We start from the raw sequence: 19,390 nt of genomic DNA on the forward strand, positions 1-19,390 counted from the left end.
ACACATTCGGGCCGGGGATTGAACCCGGGTCCTCAGAACTGTGAGGCTGACGCTCTAACTGCCGCCTTTTTGTAAACTAATCTAAATTAATACATTTCTAGTCATGTTTTTGGTTAAAATGTATGGTCAATTTTATAATGCCACTGCATAATCTACGTAATGTTCTACACGCGTATGAAATAACAGCACGCAATGGCAACATCATTGACCAACATTCAGCAACAAATGGACCCGCCTATAGCAAACCACACAATTGTACTGCCTAGTGTAATGCTTTCCTTATGATAGTTTTAGGATTTGTTAAAAAAGAGGACTAAAGCATGGAAACTAGTTTTTATTTTAAAAATGCTCATATACAGTATCAATGTAAGCAAGTGAAAACAAATAAACCTGGTATTCCTGTCTGTGTGAAAAAATTATTAAAAAAAAAAAAAAAAAGTATTTTAAAAATTTCGTAGAGTGCTGCCTTGAGATACGAGTTTAATTTGTTTCATGACCACAGCTATAAAATCAGAACACCTCTCAAATCATCTTTCTCCATTGAAACGAATTAGAATGCCATTAATCCGTACCAGCCACACCCCCAAAAAAGTTTTTGTCTTTTAATAAGGAAAAATACCTCTATAAAACTGTACTTTATAAAAACGTAACATAATTAACCAATTATATATATATATACACACATATACAACCCCAATTCCAATGAAGTTGGGACGTGGTAAACAAATAAACCATAAGATTTACAACCATAAAATTTTAAGTTAATGATTATTTGCTAAAAACAATAACGTTTATCAGTTTGAACATTAACTATCTTGTCTTTGTAGTGTATTCAATTAAATATTGTTTGAACATGATTTACAAATCATTGTATTCTGTTTTTGTTTAACACAATGTCCCAACCTCATTGGAATTGGGATTGTAGATACGCATGCGTGTGTGTGTATATATATATATATAGAGAGATAGAGAGAGAGAGAGAGAGAGACCGTACATACATAAAATTACAGACCTCATCTTTTTCTGCACAATTGGTGACTGACTTTTTGCCCCATTGTAGATATGTATACACACACACATATATATACAGACACACATACAATGAGTGAAAACAGTGACTGTGAAACATGTCCGAAGGCTTGTTGAAAAAAAATAAAAATAAAAAAATACATCGGCGGCTGAGATGCCTCCTTGAGGAAAGAAGATATAGCCACATCATGCCACATGACATGCATTAAATAGCTTTATTTCCAAAAACGCAGGCCGATCTTCACCAAAATTTACGAGTAGATTCCTATTCATGTCCACGCACACCTCTGAAAATATCAGATCGGCCCGATATTTATGATTTTATCGATGCGTTTCCACGTGAGCCAGGTAGAGAGCATCGCGTAGAGGAAATGCTTCACAGATTCATTTCCGCCTTTCTACACAGCTTTCATAAGCTAAATTTTGTATTCATTACACCACAAATGTCTCTAAGATGTCCCAATAGAGTCCCTACAGACCAGAAAGCATTTCTGTAGGTAACAGAGGCGGACTTTGGTTGCTTGTGTCATAACGTCGGATGATGAGGGAATCGATCTCCCAGCCAAAAGTGTTGTCGCTTTATGTCCAAAAACGCTGGCTGATCACCAAAATGTACGAGTACATTCTTATTTATGTCCACCTAACCTCTGAAAATATCAGAACAATCCGCCCGGTATTTAAGATTTTATGGACCAAAATGACATTCTCTCCACTGATTCATCATTTGCGCCAAAATGATTGATATTATTGTAAATGACTGCCAGTTTTCTCTTTGCTTTGTTTAGTTTGTCAGTGAACTTCGACTGGGAGTGGCATTAAACTGCTTGAAACCTCTTTTTGATTAAATGTTCACTATTTGCCAAACTGCTGCTTCTTGTGAAGTGAGTTGAATTGAGTTTACTGTCACAATTAAGCGCTCGTATCGCAAATCTGTGCTCGCAAGTCAAAGCAAAAATTCAGTCGAATCACAGTTTGTATCTCAAAAACCCGTAATCTGGTCACCACTGTAACTGTCAAGGCGCTTGGCTACTGAAAATAGACAAAGTTTCGCAGCATCACAGCAGAGGTCCAGTGTTGTCTTGCATTAGGCTCATCTCTGATCGAAGCGTTTCATTTTCCTTTGAAAACACACACACAAAATCAATATCATTGGGAACATCCACTTAAATATTTAATATTCCAAACAGAAATGATATTCACCGCCTGCAGTCTGGTGTTGTCCTTCTTTAGCTTGACCAAATATTCAATCCTCTGCTTGTGGTTCTTGTGTCCCACCAGTTTTCCATTCTCCTCCGACAGCTGAACATTCTGTTTACGGAGAACCTCATTCTCCTGAAAGAGGAGTCGCTTTCACGTATTAATGCAGTGTGCTAATTATTTTTCATACAATTTTGAACTAAATAAATACATAAATCACTGTGGGGCTCTGACCTTGAGGAGCTTGTCCTCTTCCTGTACCCTCTGGCTTAGCTCTCTCAGTTCAAGACAGCGATTCCTCAGTTCTGAGGTCAGCTCCTGGATACACGTCTGTGACTGGGCCAACATGGACTCCTGGGACTGCAACCTAAGCAACAGAGGGAATAAGATTTTTTTAATCTAAGGCACATAGAAACGAGTCAATGAGCAACATATTATGTACCGAGTTAACCTAAAAGCAGGGTTTAGGGGCTCACTTTTTTTTTGTTTCAGATAGCCTTTGCATCACTTTGTCCTGTACAAGACAAACAAGAACATTCATACAATGAAGAAATGAAAAAAATATCAAATTAAGAGGAACAAAAATACAAACCTTCTCGTCTCGCTCCTCTTGTAGCTCTTTAAGAACGGACTGCTTGATGCCTTCAAAAAGCTCCTCACTAAAAGTTGGACAGTAAGATCATTAACATCCCTCAGCACGGAGTGGTGAAAGGATGAATCAACTCAACCTTTTTGTATTTCCACCCTGAGGCTTTTTAGTATAAAACTGGTCAAGCATGCCCTGAACCTCCATGCGGAACACCTCTTTTTCAGTCAGTTGTGTCTGAGGACAAAGAAAACACATCATTGACAGGCCTCAAAATCCATTAGAACTCTTGATGCGGCCCAAAAAAAGCAACTAAACTGCTGCCTGAGATAAGAGTTTAACTCTTTCCACCAACACGGTCATAACTTAAAACACTTGTATCTCAAATCATTGTTCCCCATTGAAATTAATGGAAATGCCATTCAGCTATTCCAGACTCCCACCAAAGCCCAACAAACGTTTTTGTAATGTGTTTTTTTAATAAGGAAATAGCACTGTATAATATTGCAATTTATATATTTTAAAAAACAGTAATAACAAATAGAATGTAAATAATTAAACAATTTAATTATCATGTGCATCATGATAATTAAATGAGATTGTGCAGCTACTTCTGGTGGGGGCACCTTGGCCACCTGGGGGCAGTACAATACAGACATACAGATATAAAGGGTCACAACACCTCATGAGTTGCAGTAATATTACAGAGGATAAAGAATTTAGGCCTGTGAGAATTGGCTATCTATATGTGTTGCTCCACCGATTGTGTTCAAATATCTTTGCTTAACGGGTTATGACATCATGACACAGATGCTATTTGTTAGGCTGTCTATGGGGTTTTGCATTGTCTGTTAACATTAAGCTAAGGGGACTTTCCTAAGGCAAAGCCATGAGGTTGTTTTAAATACATAACATAACTCTCTTTCTATAATGTTTAGTTCGACAGTATACTTCAACTGCTGGTGGCATTAAACAGCTTGAAGCCGTTTAATGCCACCAGCTCCTGCTTCTAGTGAAGTTAGTTGCATTCGCTTCTACCATAGAGTGCTCGTTGTGCAAGCAAGTAAAAAATAAAAATAAAAAATGTAAACTGCCGAACGTGGCTCGTATTTTGAAAAACTATGTTGGGTCTCTCGTATCTCAAGGCACCACTGTACTTACAAAAAATGAGAAAAACCTGCTATGCCAATCCCAATAAAAACAATACTGTACATACTTTGAGCCGCTGAATTTCTTCATTCTTGGCAGCTCTCTCAGCATTAAGCTCCGCTAAGAGTATCTCCATGGTCATCATGGAGGACCGTCGATTCTCCAGTTCCCTCTCCTGGCTCTCGAGGACTTGGGTCAGGTCTCGGCTGAAGCTTCCTGGGGTGCAGGGGCTCTTAAATGAGCAGTAAAGAGTGTTAAAAGAAAACCATGCACACAGAGACCATTATAGCAAGTATTGTTACCTTAGGTATTGCTTTAGGAGTGCAAATTGACTCGACGTTATTGAGACCTCCATTTCTTATTGTTTTTTCCACAGCTTCATTCTGCTGTTGTACCTGAGCCACACACAGTTTTTTTATTGTGATAAACAGATTATTTGAATTATGAAATGTATTTTGACAGCCAAGTCGTTGGTGGAATCCTTGTTCAAGTCAAACCGGTTCAAGTCACGGGGCAACAGAAGTCAACTTTATCATGGGTGGACAGACAGAGCGACAATGGACATTAGGGCTGCACAATATATCGTTTGAGCATCGTCATTGCAATGTATGTGTGCACAACAGTCAAATCGCAGAGTCCTGCCCAAGGATGGTGTACTGTATCGATTTGCAGTCTCTCAACTGTAATACTGTTTTCATAAGTGGCCAGCAGAAGGACCTGGTTGGACATACAAATAAGATTACCACCAATGTTACAGTAAATTATAACCTGTCAAACAACAGACACGGAGCAGCCAAGAGTGTTATATACTTATTTCTTTGTATGATAACTATTAATGAGGACAGAGGAAATAATTACACGCCGGCATTTACTTTATGTCTCTTCAGAATGTGACGAACGAATGCATGTCGCAACAAATTACAATTGGGGGAGGAGCCACAGCATTACTGAAGGGAAAAAACTTCAGGTGTACACGTGTTTTGCTTAAACTTATGCACTCACATAGAGAAATACTAATGCATATGTTAAAACACACATGTAAAATAACGGAATGATTAAAAACAAATGAATAGTGTTATGAATGTGCTAATGACTACAGTATCACTGGGAATGAAAAGAAATGGCACAATACTACAGTGCATTTAAATACAGGTAGATTTCATACAAATGAGTGTGTACTTTTGTGCTCTACTGAGCATAGTTTTTCTAGAGAGGGAAAAAGAGAAAAGTGTGCTGGTTTTCACATTACGTGTATGTTATGTATTTTTTAACATCAAAATACACAGTATATCGCAGGATTAAAAAAAATATATATTTTTTCCCCAATATCGTGCAGCCCTAATGGACATTCAACTGCAACATCCCCTGGACCTACGACTGTGGTGTCCTTGAGCATGACGGCAAAACTCTGAACTGCTGCCCTGGCCCGCCCCATGCTCCAGTGTGTGCCACTGTGTGTGCGCGATGTGTTCACTATTGAAGATTCTTCTCTTTTTATTGAAAGACAATTACCTTCTGCCGGAGATTCTGGATCACAATATCCTTCTGAGCAGCTTGCTCTTGAGCAACTTGAAGGAGGTTGTTGTGCTCATCTAAGACCTTTGCAAGTCTTTCAACCTCCTCATTTGCATAAATGAGCTCATCCTGCAGCACTTCAACCTTCCACACACACACACAAACACACACTTTATTAATTATCTATAATCACATGACGAGAGTGGTGCTAAATACAGTTACACTTACCTCTATTTTGCTAGATGCAATACTCCTCTCTAAGGTTTCTTTTAGTTCTGTAATTTCAGCTTGCATCGTGGTGTTTTGCTCTCTGATGCCTTTCTGTTCCAAGCAGGCAGCATTGAACTTGGCCTGAAGGAGCAATGTCAATACATGGTCAACTTAAATTTTGAGCATGGTTACAGACAAGAGTGGAAATGAAAGTTATGTCAACATACGTGTTAATATATATATTTTTTAAAACAAACATTCGCTGTGCTGCGAATGTTTGTGCGAATCAGCTAAGAAGACAAATCTGTCACTACACACGGTGGCATACAAATGCGGGGTCACGCTCAGTTACTGCTGTACTTAATTTGATTGTTTTATATTTACTGCATGACCCAAGAGTTTTTTTTCACACAAATATTTACGGTAATTAGGGCTTTAATCCTACGTTAACATAGGTTAGTGATGGCCTACGTAAAGATTTGATCGACACAACATGGCCGCCAGAGAAATGGAACTCCAGAACACTGAAATCAGAATTTAGGGAAATCTTTGCTTGAGTGTTCCAAAGAGTCTGTTTTCAGTGACTGGACATTCAATGCATGCCACTTCTTGCTTCACATAGAATGATATAATGGTACAGGACAATACCATTTTGTGTGGCCCCTCAAACCCACACATTTTTTTGGAGATCAGTTATACAGGGTGATTGAAAAGTAACTCCCTATTTTAAAATACTTATAATTTACTCATATGTTGTAATATTTTTCTCAATTTATTTGTGTATGTTCCATGATTAAATTGAGCAAGTCTATTCTACCAAACCAACGACTTTGGAAGAACTTGAAGGGACGAATACGAGAAGTTAGGTCTTCCATCCCACAAGAGCTCCTTGTGAAATCAGTTCATGCGGTTCCCAGGCGGCTTGAGAAACTGGTGGCTATTGCTGGCGCCCATATCAAATTTTAAATAAAACTCCATGCAATACACTTTCTTCTCATGTTCATTTCTTGTAAGAATTTTTGTTCAGAAATAAATTACAAGTATTTAAAAATAGGGAGTTACTTTTCAATCACCCGGTACATCTTTGACGTAACCTGCTAACTAACTGTGATCAAAACAACACTCTGACATAGCTATAGACATGAAAGGTGAAATATGACAAGGTTTCAAGTACCGTGACATCTCTGACGTCTCCTGACAGATGTGCAATGGCCTGTTCTTTGTGATTCAGCTCACTGCGGAGGTCTCTGGTTTGGTTGATCAGATCTAGGATGACATCCTGATGAAAAGAAAAGGGATTTAGACTGGCAGATAATATGCTGTAAACACTGGAGTAAAGGAAAATAATTCACAGGGGCCTACTTTGTCCTGTTCAACCTTCAGCTCCAGGCCTTTTATGGTTTTAAGGGCCGTGCACAGATTTTGCTCTACATGGTCAAGTTTGGATACCTTTGAAAGGACAATGACACAGTAAAATGGCAATAAACAATGTAACCACCAAAGCTAAATGCCTTCAGCTCATTGAGCATCAAAATGGTTGGTGTGTTTCACATTGTCTTCGGCTTTTTTGTGACCACAAATTCTAGAACTATTACTGTACTATGATCTATGAAAGATTGACAACATAGTACAACAAGCAGTCTGAGCAGTCAATCAAAACTAAATACCAATTACACAAAAATATATTATTAGCAGGCAAATGCAATACCAATTTCATCAATATTTATTGAGGGCCACTAGGTGCCCGTATTGGCCTGCAAACTTCCTGTTCCCTCACTATCAAGCATCATGTGTCTTCAAAAGGTGAGTCGTTTTACTTCTAGTTTTATTAACGAATAAACTTCTTTTTATACTTTTATCATAGTTAAAATGACAACATTATTTAAAACATTGTCTGTACAGTTATCACTATATGATGGTGACAGTTTGTGCAGGTAACTAATTAATTTACATTAATTTCTATGATAAAAAAAATTTTGAAAATAGAACTTGGAAGTCAACCTAGGTCATTTAACAAGCTGTGTGCAAATTTGAGGGTGTTCCCCACTATTTCTTGATCTAAAAAATATTTAAGGACTGACCTGCTGTTGGATTTGCACAGTCATGCCTGAAACTTGTTTACTCAGCTGTGTGTTCTCCTCAGCAGTTTCACCAAGTTCTCTGAAAGTATACCAGAAAATGTTTTAACACTTTTTACAAATAATGTTTGAGTGACGACAACCATAGAACTTACTTTGATGTATTTTCTCTGTTCTCTCTTAACTGGTAAGTCAGGGTGCTAGTGTGCTTTTGCTCTGTTTCCAGAGAGTTGTTTAATACCTATAGCAGAAAAATATGATTTATTTGACAGTTAAGTTTAGTTAAGGGAAGCATGGTTGAAGTTTATGAGTTCACAGACAGCAATCTGAGCCCTCAGTTCACTGATCTCCTGCTGCGTGTCCTGCATCTGCTGTCTCGCATGATCCGCATCAAACTTTGCCTCAGCTTGCAGCTGGTCAAAACAATCCTGCAGAGTGCGGTGCTGCTCCAGAAGCTGCTCCCAATCCAGCCTGACATGACAACATTGCTCAAGGAATATTGTTGGACAACAGTAACAGACAACACATCCACACTGATGGCTCCTTACTGGACTTTGTCAAGTTGGAGCTGTGTGGTGATAAGACTGCTGGAAAGATGGCTCGTCTCTCTCTTCTGTTCACTTTGCTTGTCTCTTAGCTCCTCCTTCACGATGGCCAGCTCCTTGTCAGACGACTGCAGCACCAGCCGTAGATCTCGGATCTCACTTCTCAGTACTGAAAGTGGGAGAATACACCTTCACTCACCATCTCACAATAGTTTTGAAAACACTTGGCAGAAATGGCACCTTCAGCAGTTTCCTGTTCACTCTGCTGTTTCTGTTGCAGGCTGTTGATCGTCTCCTGCAGTTTGAGATGATCTCTGTTCTTGTTAGCACGCTCAGTTGAAAGTTTCTGCATCAGGATAAAAGTAAGCCATTATTCGAATTTGATAAATTGTCACTAAGGCTGGATTTATACTGTATGGTTCAAGTTACAATTCCGTTTTTTTTTGCTCTCAAGTGGCACAATTGGGATACGTGTTGTTGAAGCGTAAAGGGGTAAAAACTAACGGAATCGGATAGCTTCAGCTTGGAATCAGGCCTCTTCCAAATGTAGACTGAGCAATTGAGGGAAACTTGAACAAACTCATCAATTCCCACCCCTAGTATAAACACAGCCATATCGGATGTGTGTCAGTGGAAATATACAGGAAAATAGGACCAGTAAACATTTGTTTAAGGCATTAAATAATTCTGATTAAAAATGTGATCAAAATAATGTTGTACCCCAAAATGTGACTATTTAAAAAGCATGAGAAACTCTCCCACCTCCTCCTTTTGTCCAGACTCCTGTGCCATGACATGGATCTGCTCCTCAAGTTTTGCAATTTGCTGCATCAGCTTGCTGTTCTTGAGCTCCTCCTCTCCCAGCTGGGCCCGAACCTGACTCACTTGCTCCTTAGAAAACACAAAATAATGCGGTGAATCTGGCAATACACATTCTTGGCCACACGAGGGATGCACAATATTGGGAAAGAATGACACTGCGATTTTTTTCTAAACCTGCAACACGTGATGTGAAAAAATACAGGATAACATACTCGTGACGTGAAAACCAGCACACATTTCTATTTTCCACTATATGGATTGTTTGGACAGTTTATAAGATGATGAAAACAATAAAATCAATTATTGAAATAAAATAAACTACGCTCAAGAGAGCAATGAAGTATACAGAGTAATTTGTGTGAAGTCTACCTCTATTTAAATGCACTTTAGTATTGAGAAGGTAATAGTCCAGCCAGACGAAGTTAAAATAGTTCTTTTATGCCCAGTAACGCTGTGTAGTCATTAGCATATTCCGAACACAATTCATTTGCTTTTAATGTGTTACATTAGACGTTTCAACATAATATGCATTAGTATTTCTATATTTGAGTCCATTAGTTGAAACAACATGCGTTGTGTGCACCTTAAGTTTGTCCCTTAAAGGGGACATCTTTTGGCAAACCAACTTTTTCTAGTATTTGGGATGTAATATTGTCTCAATGGTGCCTCAGTAAACGTGAAATATGAATTAAAATCGTCCACACATTCCTGAGTTCCAAACGTTTTTCGGCCGAGAGGTCTGAAATCAGGTCATTTGAATTTCTTGAGCTTAGCTACGTCACTAGCGAAGATCTATGCCTTTCGCTTTCCATTCCAGAGCCAGCGCTGTCAACATAACAAGGGTGCCCTCACAAGTGGGTCTTCTACACAGAGGCAACAAATCAGAGGAAAAGGGGCGGTCTTAGCCAAATATGGACAAAGCATATACAAAACTAGGTCAAACAGAAGTAGCTGTTAGACGGGGCTTTTCTGGACGCTCGTATGACAAAACCAAGGTGTTTTTTGAAATGAAATTGACACTTTCATACTAAGTCCATGTTAGAGAGTCGCTCTATGGAGGTCTAAATAGCTCAAATACGGGACCTTTAAATGTAGCACATTAATGCGTACAGGCGTAAAATGGATTAAAAGTTATAATACAAGAAGTCTATAAAACTTTGGGCTGCTCAGTGTTTTTTTTGGTTTGTTTTTTGTAATTTACCCTTACATCGGCGCTAAGTCATATTACACGTCTAGCTGTTCTTATCACTGTATGTTAGCACTAAGGTAGCGGACATTCATTGTTTAATTATTCGTTTTACGTGACTGTTTTTCAGTAAACTACAGCTGGGAGGGACAAATGAACAACTTGAAGGAAGACCATTTAGCCTTTTATTTGGAGAACGTTTTGCTATCTGTCAAACTATTCACAGTACAATTGTGATTGGTGGAATGATGTGTGCAGTGCATGTTGAGTACTCAAGTTCTTTTGCTTCTGACATCACAAGACGTTGCGATGTTACTATTCCACACCCGCATATCACTATGGCGATGCTCACACAATAAATCATGCAGCCCTAGTCCACACATTTAAGGGAGCAATTCTGAATACCTGCACTTGACGCACTTCTTCAGTCAGGGCCATCTCGGTCGTGTCTGAAGGGGGCGACTCAGCCCAAATGTCATCTGGATTGTTGACAATCAGTTGTTCTGGGCTGGACATTGGTACGAGACGGGAGCGCAAATTGTACGCTTTGGTGGGAGTAGTGAGAATCTGATGTTTAAAGAAGGAAGACTTCAATCAATATTACACAAGAACAATTACAGTGGCAGAAGGAAAAAATATGTATTCAATTGTTTTGGTCTCCTCTACAATAACATTGAAGGATGTTAACCTCACCTTCAGAGTTTCAACATGAATTCTGTTCAATTCAGAGACTTCTTGCTTTTTGTAGGCATTGGTGGCTTCCAAGATGTTCTCCAAATGCCTGTTGGACTTTTCAAGGTATCGTTTGTCTGATTCCAACTGAGACATCTGCTTCCTTAAAAACACACACACACACACACAAAATCCACATCCACGTCATTAATCCACACAGAACATATTGAGCAGGAGCAGGATTTCCTTTTATGTAATTTCACTTAAATGTATTATTAGTATGTCAATGGAATGACACAAAAAGGTGTGAAGCAGAAACCAAAGAACCCTTTTAATTCAGGAATTTACTTGCACGTTTGTCACAAAAATTAGGTATTTTTCTTCGGGAAATGTAAGATGAGTTTGAAATGATGCTAAACTCGTTAGGGATCTTAGTTAAGGGTATATTTATGGTATAAACTATTGATATAAATGCTTGCGCTTTATTATTCGCTGTAGGGCTCCGGGCCCTACACGCTGTGGATAGCGGGGACTACTGTAACCTGATGTTCACCACACTTTATTTTCAATATGAAGGTATTAGTTCCAAAATGCTTGGCTTTTAGCATGATGCCTATATGTGATAGTTTGTATAATAATAAATAAATTAAAAAATAAAAATAAAAATAAAAACTTACTTAGTGATTTCCTTATACTCCTCAAAGGCCTGGAGAACTGCTGTGAGGTCTGACTGTTTCTGAAGCAGCTGAGCTTTCAGCTTCTCTATTGCGGATGCAGCAAGTGCATCTGGGGCATAGCAGGCTAAAGCACTGGCTGGAGCTGTGAATCAGAGTGAGATTTATCACAAACACTTTGAAATAAACTCTGATCAACATTTATGTACTACTTACTTTCTGCGTTCTTCTCGGCTTCCATGGCCCTCTGGAAGTCTTCTTCCAGCTCATGAGCAACTTGTGCAGCTTCCTCTTCAGCGTTCATCACTGACTCAAGGGAGCGAAGCTGACGATTCTCCTCTCTGAGGCTGTAGTTCTCTGCTGCATAGCGAGTCATCTTGGGGTGGTGTTCAACCTTAAGGTTGAAACGTACAGAAGAATGGTGTGTGGACTGATGTGAAATATGGTGTATAATCCGGATGTTAGGTTAGAGAAAAAGTTCTACTTGGTCTCGTAAGATCCTAATCTCTTCTTTTAGCTGGTCAATGAGAGCTTGCGACTCCACATCAACAAGTATGCCGCATTCTGCCTTCAATTTTTTCTCCAGGCGAGTGATATGATCCTCTCGGAACTTGATGATCAGACGACTGGAGTGGATGAACTTGTCCTTCTGAGTCCAGGCCTCCTCTAGTTGAGATGCCTTCTTAAGAAGAACCTGCATGCACAGTTACACATTCGTGCCTCTAAATAAATACAACTTTTTAGAACCAATTGTCAGTACCAAACTGTGTAGAATAATAGAAAAATAATTTGTTATTATACAAGAGATTTAGTTGATGGTTTGCGGAGGATCACGTAAGATATTACAAAAAGAGGAGACCAGTGTCATTTTTGATTGTGGACAGTTTTGCTTGCAGTTTAGTGATTGAAAACTTATTTCTAGAGCAAAAACCCACATTTCCTCAAAACGGCAAAATTCACAATATACATTTTCATACACACTATATCCAAAACCTCACCAAAATCTAATAGGTGTGTCACAAAGTTTCATAGGAGTCGGTTGTGTGTGGTTTGTGTGAACCTACTGTGGTCAAAACAATATCACTCAAATATTGCAAAGTTGTAAAACAGGAGAGAAATGTGCCAAACCTTCTTCTCTTCGTCTCGCTTCCTCCACAAACGAACAGCAGCCATAAACTTGGCTTTGTACAAAGCAACATGTTCAATATTCATGGACGGCTCTGGTGAGACAAGAACATTTGACATTTTGACAAAACACCCGAAAATTATAAACTTCATTTTGCACAAGTGTGCTGTAATTATTACTTGAGCTGGGGAGACCTGGCCCTCCTGGTGCTACATTTTTCTCATAATCCACTTGCCGAGATGAGAGAGCTTGCACAAGCTGTTCCTTCAGCTTCTTTATCTCAGCCTGTAGCTGTCTCACATTTCCTTGTGTATCTTCATTGACAATGGCCTGTAGAAACAACAACACAAATCTATAAAGTGCTACAATGTTAAAATCACCTGGACCTAACCTGGTACAATATGTTGTTGTGTTTGACAACAGCCATACCTTGTTCTTGATCAGCTTTGCTCTCTGGGCAAATTGTAACGTTGATAATGTTTCACCAAAACATTTTGATCCAGGGTGAACATTGGCTATGATGTAAGTCTTTGCATTTCCTCCGAGAGAGTCCTGAATTGTCATAAAGTTTTCAACGCCATGTAAAGTCATGATGATGACAATCCTGACATACGATACTTTAGAGGTTACGGATGGCTCACAATGAACTAGTCTGAGCAAGCAGTGTAAAACACACTCAAGTCGCACAAGCTGGCATGCTCTGTTACTGCTGTACTGTTTTTCATTTGCTTATTTTTTTATATGGCCTAAGAGTGCTTTTCATACAAACATTTACTGTAACTATGACTTTACCACTGTGTTAGCATAGCTTAGTGATAAACAACGGTGCATTTTGACTTGCGTAAAAAATTAAGGTTATGTCCCCTCAGTAGGAACGTAACACTGTCTTAAACCAAAGACTCATTGTAAATATTTCCACATATCTTCCAATATATAAAATGTCCTGTATTGTATTTTGCCTCTGACGTGACTCACTCGTAACAGGAAGGTGAGTTTGGAGTCTCTATAGCAAATGTGGCGGTTCTTTCCATTAGAAACGTCCACCAAAGCCATGATCACCTGTCCAAGGCACATGAGTGAGCGATTTATACTGCTGGCCTCCTGTATTAGAAGCAGAGCACAAAGCCAAATTCAGTTAAGACAGCAGGCCCCGATCAACGAGCTGTACCGCGCCGCACACAGAGACTAAACAAAAAATATTTTATTGATCATTACGATCTGAATTTAGAAAGAAGTTTTATTTTGAAAACGTCAGGCGAATCTGTCTGTGCCGTTGTATACAAGTCAAACCACTTGTCTCAGTCTCACATGGTAGTAAAAAAGTAAACCCACAAGTTAGCACAAATGAGAAAATAAACGCCTTTGAAAAGCTTCTTCCGAAAGGAGAAAAGGCATAACATCAAGACAAGACAAAGGAAGAAGAGCCTACAAATTCCAAGAAAAAAAGCCTCAAAATTCCAAGAAAAAGGAGGCTGTTTTGAAGAGACAATAGCAGCAGTTCTACTTATAATGCGGGTTTATCGCTACAAATTATTCTCGCACACCAAACCCACTGCATTATATGTAGCGCTCGCACATGACGTTCATTGAAGAGAAACAAGCGCAGGACTCCCACTAATTACAAAAACTACATTCATTCAAACTACATAGTGGTGACTTGTATTGTTAATAATTAGCTTTTATTTGTTTAAATGTCAATCCATCACAGTATTATTTTGCATGAAACCACTCCGTGGTGCAAGAAAAGGTTGAAGACCAGCAAATTTAGAGACGACTCGTAATACCTCAGAATGAGTCTAGAAGCGAGCAAGAATGTTCACCTTGAGCCTGGAGCCTTCAGCGTGTGTGTCTTTCTGCCTCTCTGAGCCAGCCAGATCAACCAGATTCAGTTGAGACATTCGAATGTTCACAACCTCATTGACGGACTCCTTTGACTCCAGAGTCATGGTGAACACAGCATGAGATCTGGAAGACTCGCGGTTCATGGAGGTGGAGGCAACTCTGCGATTACGCCAGCCACGAGACAAAACCTACAAGTCACAGAATATACCATACAAATCTTACACAACAAACAAAAACGTATAAGGTTTATTTTCATTGGCTCTCAAAGACCTACTTGGTAAGCTTCACCAGCAGAGTTGACAAACTTCTCCACAGCCCCCTCCACAAACACACCCTTCTTGATGTTCTCTCTGACAAAGAGGCTGGCGGAGGCCGTGTCCAAGAGGTCAAAGATTTGTTCATTGTAAATCTCGATGAATGAACATTTACAGAGAAAACTTTTGAACTGAGACTGAAAGGAAAGAAGAAACATGTAATCAAACAACATTTGTACGTGTCCATGGTCATGAAATGGTGCTACTCAACCTTACCGCTTCTCTGTTGATGAGAAAGAACAGATACTCAAAACTGCGAGGAATAACACCCCGCAATTCATCTGTAAAATTGTCCAATTCGGAGGGTCCTAGTCGTGAAATACATGGGTTTTATTACTATTTGTACAAAACCAATAGTACATTGCAAATTGAATCCTCACCAAGCATTGTGAACGTTTTTCCTGATCCTGTTTGGCCGCTGCAGAAGAAATAGAATACCTTATGAGCAAGTCAACCAAATGGGTCAGCTCATACATTAAAGGGGGCATATTATGGGGCTTTACTTTTTATGGCTTGTGCATTAAATATAGTAAGTCTCTGGAGTGCCAGACCAAGGGCAAAGTTAAACATAGACTATTTCTAAAAATATGCCAGTGAGCGAGCCCTTCTGCTCAATTTACATAGCAACCACCCCACGCTGCACATGACATGATCAGCTAGGCTGTGCAAAAATCCAGAACCACTTTCAAATGACGTCCGGAGTCTGGCTGCCAGACGACACCGTCTGAAACACTATCATCCAGAGAGGCACTAACATACAGAAACAACCACACTGACCACGGATGTAACGCCCTTCCTATCATGTAAAAGTAATGTAAGCAGAGCTGCATTTAGTTTTGATGGCGTCACAGATTAGCCTCAGCGAACAGTGTTATGAATTTTATACTGTGAGTGGCCCACCTTTCACCTCAACAGTGACGTTGTTGAGGTAGTGGGGTAAACACAATATGAAGTGCTGCCTCAACAAGTACAAACTGTCATTATGGGAGCCCACTTTTAACCCCCCAAACCTCACTGAGCTATGCCGCAAGAAGTCACAAGTCTCGGAGCTCCACTACCGGTTCTCATGGTAATGGATATGGTTGGGAATCTCTGTCATGAGGCCGATTCGATACATTTCTAGATACACAAGAAGCAATTTGATTCAAAAACGATATCTTTACAGGCGGAACGATTCGATTCACTTTGGCAGCGATACGATTGTTAATTCGATTCGGCGCAGAAAAAAATGTGACAGTTAACATTTGCACGTGCTAATCATAAAGAACCTTGACTTAACCCAATTCTATAAAATGACATTTGTCTGACCTTATTTTCAAACATGTAAAGTAAAAGACCACTTAACCCTGAGCATTGCTGCTTTATGGCACTGTAAAATTATTATTATTTTTTTTTAGATATGAAATTAATTATGTAACTAGATGGCAACAATACAACAATTCATTTTGAAGATTTTCTCCCCAAACTCTGCACAAACAATATTTGAAGAGCCATGGGGGGGGGGGGGGGTCTCTAGGACCGCCACTGCACACACTTTTTTATTTTTTTTGCTGCCTGCTGAGTGCTGACTGACTTTTTAACTTTTAAGTCCTGATGACTAGCTTAGTTCAACTGGCGATTGTTGTGTCAGCTTCAGGATATACCGGCTTTGTGTCCTCTCAAAGTTTCTTTTTAGGGTCGCACAGTACCAACACGAACGTATAAGTGAACCGCGAGGCCTCAAAAAGAAGCATTAGTTTGCTGAGTTACAGCCCAAGGAAATTGCAGAGATGTACCTACCTTTGCCATATTATCTGCATGTTTACAATTATATGTCGACGCCGGCGCAGGTGTCGACGCCGGACTTGAGACAAGGTTCGTAACGTGACGTTGCATTCAGTGTTTACAACTCCTGGGGGAACGTTACTTTGCTATCGTTGTGACCATAAAGTAGCTTAAGTACTGAAAAGCTATTTGATGTTGAAATAGTGACGCAACAGAGAAATGTAGTTAAACTAGTAATGTCGCTAGTATCCACCACTGCTGTGTTTGGTTGTAAACATAACCTTACTAGCAAGGCACTGTGCGAGACCCCTTGCGCGTGTTTTACAAAATGAAAACTATAAAGCCTCGGACAACCGATTACTAGCCTCGCGATATCCGGTCCACAGCCCTACAACCGATGTATCTAAGGATTCCTGGCGGATTTTGTACAGACAGTCTAGTCTGCTACTGATACGGTCGTATCTCTGGCCTTTACAAACGAATATCCTGTCACATCGGTTTATCGTTCCCAACCCTCGTAATGAAATCCGTACTTTCTGTTGGCCGTGGGGCTAATTTCAGCGAAACAATAAATAGAGGGTGTGAAGTCATTCTTGATCCCTGCTGTATTTTGACAAAAGCATGTTACAGACATGTTATTATGACACCTGGTCACTCTTTTAAACTCTAAAGAAAACACATGTAATCTTTAAACACATACTACCAATGAGTCACATTGTATTGTGTCATTGATAATTTCATCAACTTACTAGGCAAAAATGGTTCCATTGTATCCATTCATGCAAGACTCAACAATATTCTTGGCCACACTGGAGAACACAGAGTCCTGTTAGAGAATAATGCACAAGGTTCACATCACAAAGACAGGCCAGTATTGTGGACAGTAACATAAAAGTTCCCCAAACTTGTGACGTGTCCATGTCAGCAACATGATCATAGGTGAAGGTTCGTGGCTCCGGTTTGGAGAGCAGACGTATGGTGTTTGGTGAGGTGACTTTGAGACACAAGCTCTGATCTCCATCTGTGGTTAGTCCGGTGCCCTTGGTCAGAGGTCGTACTCTGACAAAAACTTTGATTGAATCGCTGTCACCACTGGAAGACCACAATATTAGGAGACATTAGTATAGCTGCCTCTTGTATTATGTGCTTTTGTAAAAATAAGTTTTTCCTCTTGTGCATCTGTATATTTGCTTTTTGCTTGTGATTGTGATTTGGATATGTGTTTATGACTGTCGATTACATGGGTGACATTAATATGTTCGATTTGATAGTTACAGGCAATATGGCTATTATTTAGTGGTGAGTCCCTTTCGATTCATTACCTGCCAACAAACTGGATGGAATCGCCACCTCCTGGAAACAAAAGCACGGGGACTGTTTGTGCATAACATTCACGATAAAAGTTAGCAAATTGCTGACAATTTATACATCGTACGAAACGTTTAAAACCACCACCAGAAGTGACAACTCATTCGCGATCCACTTAAAGATAGTACCTCTACTAATAGAGGCCTTTAAATAAAGCCAGTCGTCCGTCCGTTTAATTAGCACTGTCCGTTCACTTACATATTACAAGTAGTAATATGTTTATTACCTTTTCCGATTAAATTCATTGTTGACGGGTTGCAACAATTCGCTGTTATGTGGAACAGTCCACAATCTTCATAGTTCGTCGGACTTGAAGAGGGCCGACTTTGTTCGCAAGCAAATTTGGCGGGCAGCTCACCTGCATTTCCTGCTCCTCCACCTTCTTCTTCTTGATTTCCGGCAGACTAGGCACGTTTAGTAAATTGCTGTCCCCTGCTGGTTAAAGCTATGGGTGCTAAAGTTTCTATTTTTGGATACAGCCCCGTGAGCTCTGTGTTTCATAAGGTAAGGAAGGCAAGGCAAATTTATTTACAAACCGCATTTATACCCAAGGTTTGGGTATAAATGTGCTTTACATGATTAAAAGCATTTATAAACAAAGTGCAAAAGACATTTTAAAACTACGTACAGAAAAATAAAAGGCAGCTTGTTGAAATTACAAAAAAATAAACAATACTTTGCACATTTACCCAATTTTGGAAGCATTAGTATCGCGTCTGACTATTTCCAGGATCAGCAAACTGACAATATGTCCGCGTGGAAGAAGTAAGAACTTGCAGTTCTTACTTGCAGTAGAACTGCACTTGCAGTAGAACAAAGCAACAAAATTTCAAATGAGCATTGTTTATGTAACAAACAAATATGCAATACAGTAGCAACACACTGTGTAACTATTTAAGAGCACTTAAACATCCTCCAACGGCATCTACCATGATGAGACTATAGTCACTATGGAACATTTATCTACAGAAGAACATAATGAATGGGGATGAAATGGATGAGGCCCCCAAATGTTCTGAGCCATAGGACAGTTGTCACCCCCCTGTTCGACGCTTCGGTGTTTAAGGGTCACATTTTTTTAAACGGATAGTTCAGGTCATTTGGATATGGGGTTAAAACATAAAATATAAAAAAAGTTAAAATGTGAATACAGAAAATGTGAATTTTAATGATATCTAGATTTTTTTTATTTTATTATTTTATAATCAAATTCATTAAAATAATTAACCACGTATTTATGAAAATAAAACATCAATCCATTTCTAAATTTATTTATTTTTATAAGATAATAATAATTCTTGTTTTTAAAATTT

General features: G+C 39.3%; 1 protein-coding gene across 2 annotated transcripts; it reads right to left on the bottom strand.

Moving 5' to 3' along the window:
• Positions 1 to 286: 286 nt before the first annotated feature.
• kif15 (kinesin family member 15) lies at positions 287 to 18,428 on the bottom strand. Of its 2 annotated transcripts, none has more exons than XM_061696616.1 (35): positions 18,304 to 18,428; positions 18,032 to 18,062; positions 17,615 to 17,801; positions 17,459 to 17,535; positions 15,326 to 15,363; positions 15,162 to 15,253; positions 14,906 to 15,082; positions 14,610 to 14,819; positions 13,765 to 13,890; positions 13,219 to 13,341; positions 12,969 to 13,119; positions 12,792 to 12,883; positions 12,148 to 12,357; positions 11,880 to 12,057; positions 11,667 to 11,808; positions 11,011 to 11,152; positions 10,723 to 10,884; positions 9,072 to 9,200; positions 8,550 to 8,655; positions 8,313 to 8,478; positions 8,085 to 8,235; positions 7,920 to 8,005; positions 7,768 to 7,846; positions 7,049 to 7,135; positions 6,861 to 6,965; positions 5,705 to 5,827; positions 5,474 to 5,620; positions 4,264 to 4,356; positions 4,029 to 4,193; positions 2,955 to 3,049; positions 2,819 to 2,885; positions 2,703 to 2,740; positions 2,461 to 2,593; positions 2,230 to 2,376; positions 287 to 2,147 (listed from the first exon to the last, which is right to left on the bottom strand). In XM_061696616.1, exons 1-35 carry the CDS (start codon positions 18,320 to 18,322, stop codon positions 2,085 to 2,087), a joined length of 4,137 nt encoding a protein of 1,378 aa, XP_061552600.1. In that variant the 5' UTR covers positions 18,323 to 18,428; the 3' UTR covers positions 287 to 2,084. The 2 variants fall into 2 exon arrangements, with proteins under 2 accessions (XP_061552600.1, XP_061552601.1); XM_061696617.1 differs by having other exon boundaries at positions 288 to 2,147; positions 2,230 to 2,361.
• Positions 18,429 to 19,390: the final 962 nt, after the last annotated feature.

The sequence above is a fragment of the Phycodurus eques genome, chromosome 14, assembly GCF_024500275.1.
Source record: "Phycodurus eques isolate BA_2022a chromosome 14, UOR_Pequ_1.1, whole genome shotgun sequence".
Taxonomy (NCBI): domain Eukaryota; kingdom Metazoa; phylum Chordata; class Actinopteri; order Syngnathiformes; family Syngnathidae; genus Phycodurus; species Phycodurus eques.

Coding starts and splice junctions, on each gene's coding strand:
- kif15 (XM_061696616.1), bottom strand. Junction 13,120..13,218: donor CAAAGCTGATCAAGAACAAG/GTATGGCTGTTG, acceptor TTGTTTCTACAG/GCCATTGTCAATGAAGATAC. Junction 2,886..2,954: donor CAGGGTGGAAATACAAAAAG/GTTGAGTTGATT, acceptor TCCAACTTTTAG/TGAGGAGCTTTTTGAAGGCA.